Source organism: Dendrobates tinctorius, unplaced genomic scaffold (genome assembly GCF_039654945.1).
Source record: "Dendrobates tinctorius isolate UK_male_01 unplaced genomic scaffold, ASM3965494v1 ptg000059l, whole genome shotgun sequence".
Classification (NCBI taxonomy): domain Eukaryota; kingdom Metazoa; phylum Chordata; class Amphibia; order Anura; family Dendrobatidae; genus Dendrobates; species Dendrobates tinctorius.
In genome coordinates this window covers 21,483,006-21,500,949 of record NW_027361727.1, presented here as the reverse complement: position 1 = coordinate 21,500,949, position 17,944 = coordinate 21,483,006, and the positions used below count along the sequence as shown (strand labels likewise).

Sequence of the window (17,944 nt, the reverse complement as noted above, 5' to 3'; positions counted from 1 at the left end):
CTGAGGTCTAAGGCTACTTTCACACATCAGGTTTTCGGCGTCAGGCGCGATCCGGCGTCGTGCCGGAACGCCGGATCCGGCAAATGTTTAGTAAAACCGGATGTGACGGATCCGGTTTTCTGCCGGATCCGTCTTTTTCTTGACAGACAAAACCGGATCCGTCTCATCCGGTTCATCCGTTTTTCTATCCGTTTTTCGACGGATTACGCCGGATCCGGTTTTTAAAATTGACCCTTGTGGCCTTCCGAACGGGATTGGCTACTGGAAAACTATATATAGCGTGCTCCTACAGCCCTTCTTTGACAGGTTGGAGAGGAGAAAGTGCAGGTTGGAGAGAAGAGCAAGTTACTGGCGAAGATGGATGTTGTCATTGGAAATATTTTGAAGAATTTGGCGGATTTTATAGCGGAGGAGAATCGTTTGAGGGTGATTGTTCTGGAGAAGGAGAGAGCGAGACAGCAGCGCATCAGGCATCGTAGACAACGTTTGTGGATCCACCCCATCACAGCCAAGAGAATGACGCGTGGGGTCTATTCTACACTCTGCATGGACCTTCGACGAAACCCGGAGAAATTTTTTGGATATGTTAGGATGAAAATGGAGAATTTTGATTACTTGGTGGAGCGCATTGCACACCTCATAAGAAAAGCGGACACCTATTGCCGCTTCTCCGTTTCACCCGCAGAGCGTCTGATGGTGACTTTAAGGTAAGCCACATTTATTGGATGTGATCGCATCAGAGCACACTTTCACTGCAATCTTGTTGGTGGTAGTTTGTATCTCCAAGTGTTATAGCTCAGTTTTGGTATGTAATGCTGTGATTTAAAACTAATTTATTGTTTGTTAATTCCCCACAGATTTCTTGCAACTGGAGAATCCCTTTCGTCACAGCATTTCCAGTACAGACTCGGGATTTCCACCATATCTGGAATAGTGAAGTACACATGCCGTGCACTGTGGGACTCCTTAGCTGAAGAGTTTTTACCAGAGCCCACAACAGAGAGGTGGATTGAAATTGCTGACAAGTTTCAACAGATATGTCAGTTTCCGAACTGCTTGGGCGCTGTGGACGGGAAACATATCCGCATTGTAAAGCCAGCTGGATCGGGATCGGAATATTTCAATTACAAGAAATATTTTTCAATTGTCCTCATGGCCATCGCTGACGCGGAATACAAATTTATTGCGGTTGATATTGGGGCCTATGGCCGCTCCAATGACTCTCAAGTTTTCAAACTGTCTGCCATGGGACGTAAACTGTATGGAAACACCTTCCAGTTCCCACCCCCTAGACCGCTGCCGCAAACATCTGGTCCACCTATGCCATTTGTCTGTGTAGGGGATGAAGCCTTCCAGCTGTCAGAACACCTTTTGAAACCGTACTCTAGCAGAGGATTGACAAGACCAAAACGCATTTTTAATTACCGCCTCACAAGAGCAAGAAGAATGGTTGAATGTACCTTTGGTATTCTGACAGCCAAATGGCGGGTCCTATTGACTGCGATCAACCTCAAGACAGAAACTGTGGACGAGGTGATCAAAGCGTGCGTGGTACTCCACAATTTTGTTATCTGCAAGGAACCCATTTCCATTGAGGACACCTCTGAAGAAACCACCTTGCAAGATTACCATGACATTACCACTAGAAGTTCTGTGATGGTTTCAGTAATGAGGGACAATTTTGCACTATACTTTATGTCACCTCAAGGCAGAGTACACTGGCAGGATGACAGAGTGTGAAAGATTTGTGCCCTAACCAAACTTGTGTACCTTCTGTACCAACAGTATATACCTTTGCCAACCAAAGTTGGCTATCTTGTCATGGTCTCTATTTTTACCTTTAGGCCACAGGTGTGTACCTGGTTGTGTTTTATGCAAAGTATTTCACCTTTTAACAAAAGTTGTGTACATTGTTATGAAATCACCAACAATAAACACAACTTTTTAGGTGAAATACTTTGCTTCAAACACAACCAGGAACACAACTGTGGCAAAAAGCTAAAATTTACCCACAATTATATACCTGGTTTTGAATACCATTTCACCTTTTAAATACCCTGTATTTAACCTTTTTCGCCACAGAAAGAAATGACAGACAACCAGTGTAAAATAATTTAACTTTTATTGAAAAATGTTTTTTTTAGTAAATTTTTTTAAAATTTTAATAAACATGTTTAATAAAAATTTGAAACTATAAAACTGAAACCATAAAACTGGTCATTTTTATTTAAATACACACATTATAATTCTGTGTAGTGTGTGGTGGAAATACTGCTGTAGGGGCTGCGGGACACTTCGACACTGGGAGTGTGGAGAGAGGACTGGGATCGTGGTGGGGAAGGAACAGTTAGAGGTGAAGGTGTGGAAAAAACTACAGAATGGGTGGACATGTGGGAAGCATAAGAGGTGGTGGGTGGTGGAGTGGGGGGTTGGGCAGGGACTGTAGGAGCAGATGATGTTGATGGCAAGTTGTATGGGGAAGGAGTTTGGTACGGGGCAGGTTGCTGGAAGTGGGGAGATGTCTGGTACGGGGCAGGTTGCTGGAAGTGGGGAGATGTCTGGTACGAGGCAGGTTGCTGGAAGTGGGGAGATGTCTGGTACGGGGCAGGTTGCTGGAAGTGGGGAGATGTCTGGTACGGGGCAGGTTGCTGGAAGTGGGGAGATGTCTGGTACGGGGCAGGTTGCTGGAAGTGGGGAGATGTCTGGTACGGGGCAGGTTGCTGGAAGTGGGGAGATGTCTGGTACTGGGGAGGTTGCTGGTACTGGGGAGTTTGCAGGTACTGTGGAGGTTGCTGGTACTGGTGAGGTTGCTGGTGCTGGGGAGGTTGCTGGTGCTGGGGAGGTTGCTGGTGCTGGGGAGGTGGCTGGTGCTGGGGAGGTGGCTGGTGCTGGGGAGGTGGATGGTGCTGGGGAGGTGGATGGTGCTGGGGAGGTGGATGGTGCTGGGGAGGTGGATGGTGCTGGGGAGGTGGATGGTATGTAATAGGAGGGGGAGGATGGAAAGTGGCTGGAGGTGGATGGTATGTAATAGGAGGGGGAGGATGGAAAGTGGCTGGAGGGGGTGTAGATGTAATAGAAGGGGGAGGATGGAAAGTGGCTGGAGGGGGTGTAGATGTAATAGGAGGGGGAGGATGGAAAGTGGCAGGAGGGGGTGCAGGTGGAGGAACTACTGTGGTGGGAGGAGGAGGAGGAGGTTGGGAGGTAACCTGCTGTAGAGCACCGTGGCACGAATGCTGGGTAGGAGATAGTGTTGCCATGCGCTCCACAACAGACCTGAAAAAGGTGTGGTTTGGCGAAGATCTTGCTTCTGAATGCATGGTTTGCAGAAGTGTCTTCACCTCCAGAATGCTGGAGTTGATCTGCTGATAGCCTGCGGAGATTTGCTCTGACAAGACTTTTAGACAGTTCTGGAAAGATGCATTCAGATGCAAGAACTCTGGCGCATAAGTCTTTTCCTGACCCCTCTGCCGCTGCCGCCCAGTACCCGCAGGTGTACTAGAGGCGGCATGGGCAGAAGGGTGGGGTAAAGGGAAAGCGATCTTCTCACCAGCAGCTTCATGTAATGTAGGCGGCCACGATGCTCCTGTGCTGGTGGATGGGACAGATGGGTCGAATGTGTGGGAAGGCTGTGAAGGTGCAGATGTACCGGGGCGGTCGAAGTGTCCCTCGGTGCCGGTCTCCTCAGGGATCGCCTCAGAAGGGTCCAATCGTGCCGGCTCCCGAGTGCTGCTCACCGTGCTGTGGAATAAAGAGAAAAAAAAACAATTAAAATACTGACATGGCATGGCCCTGGCTGAAAAAAAAATTTACATCTAACATTTTTTTTCACATGTGGTGTGTAATATTTACCTTCTAGTGACCATTGTCTCCCGGAGGAACGACAGGGCTTCTGCGTACTTGTACTTGCTCCTGCGTCCTCCAGATCCACTCGGGGCCCGCATCTCTTTATTGAACTCCTTCTTGAAACGATCCCTCACAGACCGCCACCGATTCACAATTCTGTTCCCTGAAACGAGAAAGGAGTGGTTAGTATACAACATCAGTGTTTCCCAAACTCCAGTCCTCATGGTCCCCAGGGGTCATGTTTTCAGGATTTCCATAGTAAATAGAAATCCTGAACACATGATCCGTGGGGACCACGAGGACTGGAGTTCGGGAAACACTGGTTTAAATCAAGCAACCGGTACTGTATATACTTACGCTCTTTAATCTGGGCCCGAGCATCGAGGTCCTCCCAGCGGCCCACAAGGAGCGAACAGATTTCCTCCCAGAGTCGTCGGGTAACGATCAGGTCAGCGTGGCGGCGGTCAGCCATATTCCAGAGATCGATGAGGTGGTCCACATCAATCCCTCCATCCTCACCGTCAGAGTCGGGAGCACGCTGTGTAGGCTGTTAAAGAAAAAGACAAAAATAACATAATTAGCCTCCACAAAAGAAATGAAATAAAAAGTGCAAAAAAACAAAGCAAAAATATTTATACTTACACGCTGGTGACCGCCGCGTTGCTGTCGCCGACGACCCTGGGAGGCACTGCGAGCACCTCTTGGCCAAGCACCAGATTGGGAAGACTAGAGAAGAAAACAAAAAATGTTATGTTTTGGATGTAGGCATTTGTTTGCTGTGTGTGGTCTGCAGAACATTGTTTTCTATGTGTTGTGTGTAGTGTGATGTTGTGTTTCTGCGTTTGATGCAAAAAACTTACCAATTGTGAGCCCACTCCAGGTGTCTGTCCACCCCTTCCTTCTTCTTCTGGGAGCTCCTCTTCAGCTTGTGATTCCTGTTTTGAAATAAAAGGCAATGAATACACATATATTACAGAGAAGATGGATTTTGGAAATAAAAACTTACCGTCAAACGCTGACGATGCGAGGAAGGGCTCCCAGAAGAAGATGTGCTGTCTTCCTGGTGGCCACACTCCATGCCTGTGGGTGGTGTTCCAGCTGCTGCCATTGCTGCTGCTGCATCTATTGGGCGGCTGTTGAATAAAGAGAAACAAAGGGCCAATGAATATCTTGATATTCCATAGCCCTAGTTTGGAGGAATGGGTGATTTGATAATTACCGTCTCTCATCTGCTGCTGGACTCCCCTCCCGTTGTTCAGCATGCTGCTCCAATTGGGGTGGTGCTGATGGTGCTGCTGCAGATGTCTCCTGCCTTCTCCTGCACCTGGTTGCTGTCTTGGGTGGCATGTTGGGTGTGGCTGTGGGTCCCACTGTCTTGCTTTTATATATGTCTTGTGGGCAGAGCTACTGAGCATGCTCAGACCAAAAAACCGGATCCGGCCGCCGGATCCGGCGCATTGCGGCGCTCATAGGCTTTCATTGTGTGAAAAAGCCGGACGCGCCGGATCCGGCGTGTCCGGCTTTTTCGCCGGAGACAAAAAACGTTACAGTAGACGTTTTTTCCAGACGCCGGATCGCGACACATTGCCGGATCCGGCGAAAACCGGATGAAACGCATGGCCATCCGGCGCGATCCGGCGCAAATGCAAGTCAATGGGGGGGAAACCGGATCCGGCATTGCATTTCGCCGGATCCGGTTTCTGTCAAAAGCGCCGGATCGCGCCTGACGGCGAAAACCTGATGTGTGAAAGAGGCCTAAGGGGTAACGTTTCTCTATGTTGAGAGTGACAAGCCAAGCCTATCATGTCAGAGTGAGGAGACTTACAAGCTGAGAAATTAAACATGAAAATTTGCCTCTTCAGACAAGAAGAGGACTAGAACACTAGCGCCACCTATTGGAAGCAGTGATGTTAAAAGTCAAGGTCGCCTCTTTAACGAGCCTTGCAGTATGAGTTAGGATAAAAGCCAAACCAGAATCTCAATATGCAGACAGTGTTTCAGGGTTTTTCCCCTCATCAGTGCAAAGTATGAGATCTGATTTGGCTAGGTGAGATGCTCTGGAGTGGAGTCTAAGGGGTAACGTTTACCCTTGTGGAGAGTGACCTGACAAGTCTGGCATGTCAGAGTGAGGAGACTTTTAAGCTATGCATGCTCCTTTGTATTCAGAGGCTAATACTTATTACAGCTGAGGGGTTGCACTTGCTACAATTAAATCTTGTCTGAACAATCTTCTATGAGCCCTGAAGTTTGTGCTCCAAGCAGATACATTTTACTGCCACTGATACAATGTAGCAATATTCTTTTCATTTACTGAGTTCCCTTTTATTATAAAGCGCCAACATGTTCTGCAGCGCAGTACACAGACGCAAGGTTGGTGGGATATGAAGTTATTTAGGAGATGGGTCTGGATTACATTCGGGGTCTGATCTTGGGTCTGAAATAATTTGCAGATCTGTTCCGAAATATGAATTTTCGGGTTTGGTCTGAGGTCTAAATGAATTTTGGAATTTTGTGGCTGAGTTTAGGTTCAGGATTAATTCTTAGCCCAGACCAGACCCCTAAATTAATGCTTGGGTCTTCTCGGGGGGGCTGGTCTAGGGTTTGAATGAATTTTGGGGTCTCCTCTGAGGTTCTGACGAATTTTCTAGGTTTTTGGGTTAGGGCGGAAGCTCATCAGCCCTCAGCTGTACCGCTGGTTATGATCCTGTATTCTTGGTGCCTTGATGGCGGCTTACTGACCTTTTTTGTAATCATTTTCTAGGTGTGGTTCCAGAACCGAAGGGCGAAGTGGAGAAAAAGGGAGAGGTTTGGACAAATGCAGCAAGTACGAACTCACTTCTCCTCAGCCTATGAGCTGCCACTACTGACACGAGCTGAGAACTATGCCCAGGTAAGCTGCATGACACTTCACTTACCCACTGAGCCACTAAGCCAGAAACATTGAATATTAGAATATATATCACTGAGGGGGATGCAAAGAACATCTATATTCTGAGCCCGAAAAAGAAGCTACTTAAAATCAACATTTGCTTGTAGATTGCAGAAAATAAACACTTTCTGACTAAGCCAGATATATTCGGCGTACATTTACTTTCCCACTGAGCCAGATATAGAGACCTACTGGAATCAAAATCAAAGAATGTCATATATCAAGATATAAAGAGAACATATACATATATATATATATATACATACATATATATATATATATATATATATATATATATATTACCTCCTTACAGAGACACACATATTGACAGTATGAAATTAACTTTCTCACTGAGCCAGCTACATAGGTACCAAAAAATGCACAAGACTAATATACCCAACATCTACATACTGAGCCAGGTACACATATATAATATTTTTGTATCTAATTTCTGAGTCAGTGCCCAAGCGATATGTGACAAACACAGATAGGAGCATGTCCAGAGCGTATGAGATAAACAGTGTGAAAACTGAAATCCACTATTGCTCACTGAGCCAGTCATATACACTTTATGAAATAAACACCTGCGAGTGCATGTTTTGATAGTTATAGGGGTGACATATTAGTGTATTGGCATGTGTGTATTTATAAAAAAAAAAGTATTTATTTTTATTTTTTGTAAGTAATCTGACATCACTATGTGCTTACTAAGCCAGTCAAACATCACAATTAGCACCTTCCCAGAGACCCATTTACAGATACATCAACTCAATACTAGAAACTAACATATTAACAGTGTCACATATACATTTACTGCATAAAACCAACACTTGATCACTGAGCCAGGTAAAGAAAAAAAAGGAAAATACACTCACTGAGCCAGTTTGGAGGCATCATACAATAAATGGCTATTTCACAGATGCCATCAAATACTCCTGTGCCTACTGAGCTGCATACTCAGACAGCACACCGTGCATAGTTGAAGTGGTTGTTTTCTCACTGAGCCTCTAAAATGCCACACAGAAAGACACCAGTAATATAAGTAACACATGGTAGGTGGAAGACCTCTTATAGATTGAGGATTGAGAGTCATGTGACATCTCGGTACATTTGCTCACTGAGCCAGGTACTGCATAACATTGATGTGGAGTGGCTTTGCATTGGAGCACTGTGCAGCAGGCACGTAGAGGGTCTGGAGGGTGTGCGGAGACTGATGGGGCAGGATGACATCTTCCTGACACTTCTGACGTCCTGGCCATTGTACATTTCATCAGCGAGCAGAGACGATTGGGGCAGATGGAGGGATGAGCAGCAGGCGGAGAGGTCAAATGCTTGATGAGCAGGAGACCTGCAGGGAGACTGCTGGAATCTGGGCTCTCCCAGCCACATCTGGAGGCTTCTCTTCTGCATTCCTTCCCACATTACTCCCCTGCCCTGACTCCTTGGGGATGACTTGAGGGGGGTGTTGAAATATGAACCATCGTTCCAGTAGACATAGGGGGCATCTGAGTGACAGAAGAAATCCCGCTGATAACCAATGATGGGAACAGTGAGCATCTCTGTACTGCACTCTGGAATATGTTGGTGCTATATAAGCAATGGGAAATAAATGATCTATTTATATAATATCAGTCACCTTGATAAACAATGGAGTTACATGGTATCAGCGCTGGTGAGGATACGTTCTATGGCTCTGATAACAATACGTAGAATATTCTAAAGGCCGTGATATGTTACATGCACCCGGTGTGTCGTGGCTGCCGGCCCAGAGCGTTGGGAACCATCCCTGATATCTCTCCTGATTAGTAGGCCTGGTGACACATCATCATTACGTTGTGCTGAACCTACAAATTGGGAGAGGCTCCAGGATGTTGCGGGACGTTCATGGTGGTCTGGACGGGCAGCCATTGGGCCACACTCCACTCCAGTTACATACAGGTGCTTCTCACTAAATTAGAACATCCTCAAAAATTTCATTTCTTCATTACAAATAATGAACCTCCTCTATTCTATAGAGTCATTACAGTGTGATCTATTCCACGTGTTTATTTCTGGTAATGTTGATGATTATGGCTTACAGCCAATGAAAACCCAAAAGTCATTATGTCAGTAAATTAGAATTAACAATAAACACCTGCAAAGGCTTCCTAAGTGTTTATAAAGGTTCCTTAGTCTGTCTCAGAAGGCTCCACAATCATGGGGAAGACTGCTGACCTGACAGATGTCCAGAAGGCAGTCACTGACACACTCCACAAGGAGAGGAAGCCACAAAAGGCCATTGGTAAAGAAGCCGGCTGTTCACAGGGTGCTGTATCCAAGCATAATAATGGAAAGTGGAGTGGAAGGAAAACGTGTGGTAGAAAAAGGTGCACAAGCAACAGGGATAACCGCAGCCTGGAAAGGATTGTTAAGAAAAGGCCATTCAGTAATGTGGGGGAGATTCACAAGGAGTGGGCTGCTGCTGGAGTCATTGCTTCACACCACACACAGACGTATCCAGGACATGGGCTACAAGTGTCACATTCCTTGTGTCAGCCGCTCATGACCAATAGACAACGCCAGAAGCGTCTTACCTGGGCCAAGGAGAAAAAGAACCGGACTGTTGTCAGTGGTCCAAGGTGTTGTTTTCAGATGAAAGTAAATTTTGCATTCCATTTGGAAATCGCGGTCCCGGAGTCTGGAGGAAGAGTGGAGAGGCCACAATCCAAGCTGCTGGAGGTCTAGTGTGAAGTGTCCACAATCAGTGATGGTTTGGGGAGCCATGTCATCTGCTGGTGTAGGTCCACTGTGTTTTATCAAGACCAAAGTCAGCGCAGCCGTCTACCAGGAAATATTAGAGCACTTCATGCTTTCCTCTGCCGACAAGGTTTTTGGAGAAGGTACTTTTGGCAGTGTGGACAGGTGCCAAGACCTGCTGGAGAATGACATTTCCAATATCTGGTGTACACACAGCAGTATCACTGTGCTTGATTGGCAGCAAACTCGCCTGACTTTAACCCCATAGAGAATCTATGGAGTATTGTCAAGAGGAAGATGAGAGACACCAGACCCAACAATGCAGACGAGATGAAGGCTGCTATCAAAGCAACCTGGGCTTCCATAACCCCTCAGCAGTGCCACAGGCTGATCGCCTCCATGCCACGCCGCATTGATGCAGTAATTGATGCAAAATGAGCCCCGACCAAGTATTGACGGCATTTACTGAACATACATTTCGGTAGGACAACATTTCAGATTTTACAATCATTTTTCAAGCTGGTGTTATAAAGTATTCTAATTTACTGAGATAATGACTTTTGGGTTTTCATTGGCTGTAAGCGATAATCATCAACACTAACAGAAATAAACACGTGGAATAGATCACTCTGTGTGTAATGACTCTATAGAATAGAGGAGAGTCACTTTTTGTATTGAAGAACTGAAATAAATTCACTTTTTGATGATATTCTAATTTTGTGAGAAGCACCTGTAGTATCAATGTTTGTAATATAACACAATGTTACAGTGCAGCTGAAGAGCCCGGCGCTGCCCGGGCATAGTAACTAACTATGATTAGTTATAACAAATTATAATGATTATATATATATATATATATATATATATATATATATATATATATATATATATAAAGCGGAGTGTAGAGCCCCACCCACTCCACATGGCCACATTCACGATAATATCCCACATCATCCCGTCAGCCTGGGGTCAGAACCAGAGCGCTGAGTGGATCTGCCCTGACTTGCATTCCGATGATCCCTTTAATAGAACCCTGGGTTCAGAATCGGAGCGCTGAGGGATTTACCCTCACTTTCATACAGGAGATCCCTTTAAGAGAGGCCTGAGGTCAGCACCAGAGCATTTGAAGGCAATTGCCCTGACTTCCATACTGGGATCCCTTTAAAAGAGGCCTGGGGTCAGAACCAGAGCGCTGAGTGGGAAAACTGTTGGTCATAGCAACCAATCACAGCTCAGCTTCTTTTGAACAGCTCCGGTGAAATGAAAGATGCTTCATGATTGGTTGGTGACACACACATTCATTTTTATATAGAGAGATTGTATTAGTGTTGATGATGATACATCACATGGTTTCTGTGTATAGTGACAATGTGACACTTGGTGTCAATGTTGATGATACAATATATATTGTATCTGTGTTGATGACATGTCACATTGTGTGCAACTTGCTGATATATTGCATGGTATCAGTGTTGGTGATGTATCACTTAGTATTAAGTTGCTACAGAAATTGTTTTATTCAGTTATATAGCATAATTTATTCCACAGCGCTTTACAGACATTATCATCACTGTCCCCACTGAGGCTTACAATCTATATTCCCTATCAGTATGTGTTTGGAAATTGGGAAGAAACCTATACAAACTTCTTACAGATGTTGTCCATAGTGGGATTTGGACCCAGGACCCCAGTGCTGCAAAGCAACAGTGCTAACCACTGAGCCACCGTACAATGCTAACCACTGAGCCACCATACAGTGCTAACCACTGAGCCACCGTACAATGCTAACCACTGAGCCACCATACAGTGCTAACCACTGAGCCACCGTACAATGCTAACCACTGAGCCACCGTACAATGCTAACCACTGAGCCACCATACAGTGCTAACCACTGAGCCACCGTACAGTGCTAACCACTGAGCCACCATGCAGTGCTAACCACTGAGCCACCGTACAATGCTAACCACTGAGCCACCATACAGTGCTAACCACTGAGCCACCGTACAATGCTAACCACTGAGCCACCATACAGTGCTAACCACTGAGCCACCGTACAATGCTAACGACTGAGCCACCGTACAGTGCTAACCACTGAGCCACCGTACAATGCTAACCACTGAGCCACCATACAGTGCTAACCACTGAGCCACCGTACAATGCTAACCACTGAGCCACCGTACAGTGCTAACCACTGAGCCACCGTACAATGCTAACCACTGAGCCACCATACATTGCTAACCACTGAGCCACCGTACAATGCTAACGACTGAGCCACCGTACAATGCTAACCACTGAGCCACCATACAGTGCTAACCACTGAGCCACCATTCTGCCCATTACATTACAGATTTGCTGCGGAAAGTTTACTGAGCAAAACTGTAGAAAGCTAATAAAGAACGCCCAGGAGAACATGCAGACATTGGTGCAGACAAATTTATGGATTTGCTATTGTGGGTCAGCTGAAGTAACGAGTCTCGTCCTACTTTGCTCTTTTCGAATTCTGCAGCAAATTCCGAGTGCATATGTGTTGTGGATATCACCTTGTACATTGCGAAGGGGAAAATCCACAATGAAAATCTGCAGAATAAATTGACATTCTGCAAAGTTTAAATTATGATCTGCAGATTAATCCCTGTGCTGATTCTTTTTTTTTCTGCAGCATCTGAATGAGAATTTGCAAAAGTTCCTCCATTTTGCTGCTACTTTAATAAGCTTTATCCAATAGAGGAAACCCACGCGAAACACGCGTTGGGGCTGCACGTTCTGACTATTTACTGGGACCGATTTGGTACTTTAATAAGCTGCAGATTTGTCTCCTGTGTGAACAGGCATTTATGTACATCTTATTTTGATGGTTTTGTATAGTCCTATCGTGCTGCTGTTTGGATGCATTTTGTCAGCACTGTCTGGCGTTATTTTGTAGAATATTTGGCATTATTACATATATATACAGTATGCGCGAATGAATATAGTTTCTCCTCGGCACGGTTATGCAGGGAGGCCATTATGTAGGTTCTGTTTGGCAGTATTATGGCACTATTATGCAGGATCTGTGCGGTACTATTATGTAGGATATGTCCTATACTATTACGCAAGTTCTCCCGGTGACTATTATGCACCTCTGCTATCAGGCAGGTTATGGCACTATTATTTCAGGTTTATGTGGGCATATTTTGTAGCGTCTGTATGGTTAGTTACTTTCTGAAAAGTCAGTCCTGTACACTTATAGCACTCTTATGTGGGCGCTGTATGGCGGTATTATGCAGGGCCTTCCTGGCACCATTGTGTAGGGAATATTATCAGGTAACTGCTGCTGCGATTAGACATATATATTAAGGAGTTGTGTGTGTCTTTCAATAATCCAAAACTATAACTTCCATCATGTCCCGAGCTCTGTAACCTCAGCATTAACGGCATTATTCCATCACAGTATTATACATTGGATTGATGCTATAGCCTCTCTTATGTGAATTTGTCGCCCAGCGCATTAAGTGTTAAGCGCAGCAGAGGTGCCTTCAGGTCAGACGGGGTTTTATTTTAATCGCGCGGTCTTTCGGGTGGGGGGTGGGGGGGGCTGGGAGCGGGGTTTCCAGTTTCAATTCTTAATGCATTCTACCATCAAAAGGAACCGAAAATCGTCTATTGGCTCTTAGATATTTTGTGGCAGCGCCTAAAGCCGGAGATAAAGATGAATTTGGCCCCAGTCACTTCCAGCAGACGCTGAACTACCATCGCCCATAAATTTACAGGATAAACCTGCGGCCGGAGGTCTCCTCCATTCACTCCACAGTTTTTATAGGGTTTTTGGGGTTCACGGGGCAATGAAACTGATTTACCGTTTGGGACGATCCATTCCAATGGGAAAAGTTCTGCAACTTTCCAGAAAAGTAAAAATGTACAAAGGATCGATAAACTATCTCTGCTTGCTGTCAGTGAAGGGATACATTCATATTTACATTAGGGGGTGGCCAAAATCATGTACAGACCTAGAGCTAATCACAGCTGAGGGTTTGTCACATTGGAATACAGTCTAGACAATCTTCTGTGCTGGTCCATTGTAACAAACTTTCAGAATAACTGAAAGAGGTGCATGCATGACTCCTCTACCTAAGAAAGAAACGCTTTGTCATAGATATAGAAATATAGATATAATTTTTTGATTAAAAAATTGTGCTGAAACCTTGCGCCATTTAGCTTTTAAAGGCTCTTTGTTTCCCTCCACCTTGATGTGGTCTGTGGTAATAAATCAGCAGAGAGGAGCTCAGAAAGAGTCATCACCTTGCTCGCTGATGGATTCTCAGTTAACTCATTCTGCAGCCAGTAATAGACAATATTAACACAGAGGCAAATGGTGTAACTTTTTTTTAATGAAAATCAATTACAAATAATGACACTGTAGCCAAAAATAAATGCAATGAAGCGAGAACAAGATGTCCTTTGACCTAAATGCATCTCTTTCCTAAGTCCGATCCTTTGTTATATTTACCTGCACTGATACATTGTTTCAGTGTAAAGCCCAGGCTGGCTAGTTCACAGAGAATTGTACAGACTGGATACGATTGTAACGAACGCTCAGCTGTGGACAGTATTAGCGCAATACATCTATTCTTTTCTGAAAATGTTTTCGTTCACTGACAGCAAAGTGGGTAAAGACATTTCTTGTTGAAGAGAAGGCTTTTTACCAGTGTCATTCCATCATTACAACTTGCAGATCAGTGAGGGTCTAACTGCTGGGACCACCATAAGGCTCTATTGGGGGGCTCTGACTTGGCGCACAGTATAGATATATTGTACTAATCACTGCTCCATCTGTCGCTTTTTTCTAGATCCAGAACCCATCGTGGATTGGGAATAACAATAGTGGCTCTCCCGTCCCGGCCTGCGTGGTCCCGTGTGACACGGTCTCGTCCTGCATGTCCCCCCACACTCATCCGCACTCCGCCGGGGGAGTCTCGGAGTTCCTCAGCGTTCCCGGTCCCGGCTCTCATGTAGGTCAAGCGCACATGAGCGGCCTCTTCGGCAGCGCGGGCATGGGACCCGGAATAAACGGTTACGACTTGAACGCTGAACCCGACCGTAAGAGTTCCAGCATCGCGGCACTCAGGATGAAAGCCAAAGAACACAGCGCGGCCATGTCGTGGGCCACATGACAGCACTACCCGCGGACACTGACACTCCAGCCGCCCCGTGGCCAAAACCCACGCCTGCAAATTCTCTTCCCCAGGAGCTTACATCCAGGAGGCGCCTGCATCAGAGGAAAGGAGGGGATTCTCTTCCTACAATTCAGGGATTTTTTTTACCATCATGACTCCAGCAACGCATTGAGGCTTCTGATGCCAAGACTGCGCCCATTTATAGCTTTCTCCAAAATCCCATCGCCCTACATTGTGGACTCTTATAAAAGCAGAAGTAACCAACATAGCAGGGGAACTTGGACTCTGCCTGGACCGCCATCATGTTCAGACAGAGCTGTCTGGTGCCTCAATTTGATATAATGTCCTGAAGAGCCTAACGGAAAGGTTTAGGTGCAGCTTTACAGATGCTTAGAACATTTGGATATTGGATAGCTTTGCTTGAGTTTTTCTTTTACTTTTAGCTCCTTTTTGTATTTCTTAGCCATAGGCCTAACATGCAATATGGCAGCCAGCTGCATACACACAGAGTCCAAAGCAAAAGTGGTCCAGATCATACAGGACGGCCCAGTAGCATCTAATAGAAGAGGGAAAAGGTCAACCTGTACTGGGAACCTTACTTTAGGTCGAGCTTTGCTCTCACCATGTCCCATCACAGGTGGGGTGGCCCTTTATCTTGGGTACCAGTGCGAATGGCATTGATATTCACAATAGTAGAGGCAACAGAGCTGGGGCCCTTTATCTTTGGCCCAAGGAACTGACACTTTATACCTATGTTATTGGCTCCACGTAAATGGTGAATAAGCCCGAGTCTAGTAAGGCCAGGATTAGGCAAGCCGGACTGTATGGAGGTGACGATGGAAGATAAAGGTGCTTAAAGTTCTAATAAAGTTGCCATGAATGTCTGAAGCAGTGCAGACCAGAGGGTTCTTTAATGTCGGGAGGCTCACAGGAGGGTCCTGTCTTCCTTATGCACCCACTAACAAAAAATGATCTAACATATTTTGATTATTGCACACACATGAGCATATTAAATTGCCAATGTTGCTTTATCCGTCGGCAGCTTTAAATGCAGATTCCTGCTCTCCGAGGGGCTCCCCGCTGCTCCCTTCAATAGAGGGACTAATAGGGCTGCCAAATCAGCCATTTGTAACTGGAACATATGAATTACACATGGCGGGCGCTCCATTTCCAGAGATCTGAGTCTAGGCCTGCACTGCAACCATTGGGGAGGACGTGTAGCTTCTATGTATCAGTTCTTTTAACTTTCAGCTATTTATTTGTAAATACTAATATAAGCGTTTGGTGGAAATATAAATGATATTGTGTAAAGCAGGGGGTCTCCAATCGGTTACTGAGTGGCAATTGTGTGACTACTTCCTTCAGCACACCCTGCCAGAGCACGCTGGGGGTTATAGTTCCACACCCGCTACGGATTGCTGACCACTGCAGTAATGCCTAACTGAATAGGATTTAGTTGCAAACTTTACCGAGAAACAGTGATCTGTCATCCATGGCTCGTGGCGCCCTCCAGTCGCTCGTGGCGCCCACCTACTGCTCCCCGGCTCGTGGCGCCCTCCAGTCGCTCCCCGGCTCGTGGCGCCCTCCAGTCGCTCCCCGGCTCGTGGCGCCCTCCAGTCGCTCCCCGGCTCGTGGCGCCCTCCAGTCGCTCCCCGGCTCGTGGCGCCCTCCAGTCGCTCCGCGGCTCGTGGCGCCCTCCAGTCGCTCCGCGTCTCGTGGCCCCCTCCAGTCGCTCCGCGTCTCGTGGCGCCCTCCAGTCGCTCCGCGTCTCGTGGCGCCCTCCAGTCGCTCCGCGTCTCGTGGCGCCCTCCAGTCGCTCCGCGTCTCGTGGCGCCCTCCAGTCGGCTCCGCGTCTCGTGGCGCCCTCCAGTCGGCTCCGCGTCTCGTGGCGCCCTCCAGTCGGCTCCGCGTCTCGTGGCGCCCTCCAGTCGGCTCCGCGTCTCGTGGCGCCCTCCAGTCGGCTCCGCGTCTCGTGGCGCCCTCCAGTCGCTCCGCGTCTCGTGGCGCCCTCCAGTCGCTCCGCGTCTCGTGGCGCCCTCCAGTCGCTCGTGGCACCCACCTACTGCTCCCCGGCTCGTGGCATCATCCTGTCGCTCCGCGGCTCGTGGCGCCCTCCTGTCCCTCCGCGGCTCGTGGTGCCCTCCTGTCGCTCCGCGGCTCGTGGTGCCCTCCTGTCGCTCCGCGTCTCGTGGCGCCCACCTACCGCTCCCCAGCTCGTGGCATCCTCCTGTCGCTCCGCGGCTCGTGGCGCCCTCCTGTCGCTCCGCGTCTCGTGGCGCCCTCCTGTCGCTCCGCGTCTCGTGGCGCCCTCCAGTCGCTCGTGGCGCCCACCTACTGCTCCCCGGCTCGTGGCGCCCTCCTGTCGCTCCGCGGCTCGTGGCGCCCTCCTGTCGCTCCGCGGCTCGTGGCGCCCTCCTGTCGCTCCGCGGCTCGTGGCGCCCTCCTGTCGCTCCGCGGCTCGTGGCGCCCTCCTGTCGCTCCGCGGCTCGTGGCGCCCTCCTGTCGCTGCGCGGCTCGTGGCGCCCTCCTGTCGCTCCGCGGCTCGTGGCGCCCTCCTGTCGCTCCGCGGCTCGTGGCGCCCACCTACCGCTCCCCGGCTCGTGGTGCCCTCCTGTCGCTCCGCGGCTCGTGGTGCCCTCCTGTCGCTCCGCAGCTCGTGACTCCCTCCTGGCGCCCTCCTATTGCTCCACTTTCCTTCATTACACCATGAAGATAGACAACACTCTGATTTGTATTTGATCATTAATAAACAAAATGATTGTGACTCTCCCAATCCCCTACCATCATCTGGGATGAGGGCCCCTTCGGCCTGGCAATGACTCTCAGATAACCCCTCACTTTCTTCCATAAGTCATTAAATTTATACTTTCAAATAACTTTTCAGAACTAACTTTTCCAGTCTATGTACACAAGAAATATTATATTGGGCTATTATATGACATATATTCTGCATTTTCACTCTGCAAATTTTATCTCTGCTTTGACTCTCAACAAAGCTTAAATCTAGGATGAGGTAAAAGACTTGTTAGAAAGATCACTACTATCTTCCTATGCGTCATTTCTCATTATGCTTCACACTTCCCCTTACCCATCGACTATAATAGAAGGTATAACCTGACACGTCACCGTGCTGGCAGTCCAATTTGTTTTGAGCAAGACAGTTGTCTTTGTCAGACTTTTTTGTGGAAGGTAAGTTTAGAAGCAAGAGAAGTGGCTCATAAAAGGAGAAATAAGCAGAATTCTCAGAGAAGATCTGTTACTAAGTTTCTGGTAATTATTTATA

General features: G+C 47.3%; 1 protein-coding gene across 1 annotated transcript in view; it reads left to right on the top strand.

Moving 5' to 3' along the window:
• ALX4 (ALX homeobox 4) overlaps positions 1-16,584 on the top strand; it is an 84,342-nt gene extending 67,758 nt beyond the window's left edge. Inside the window, exons 3-4 of the mRNA XM_073578570.1 lie at positions 6,605-6,733; positions 14,335-16,584. Coding sequence (XP_073434671.1) covers positions 6,605-6,733; positions 14,335-14,658 — 453 coding nt within the window. The 3' untranslated portion in view covers positions 14,659-16,584. The remainder of the gene's footprint in view (positions 1-6,604; positions 6,734-14,334) is intronic.
• Positions 16,585-17,944: the final 1,360 nt, after the last annotated feature.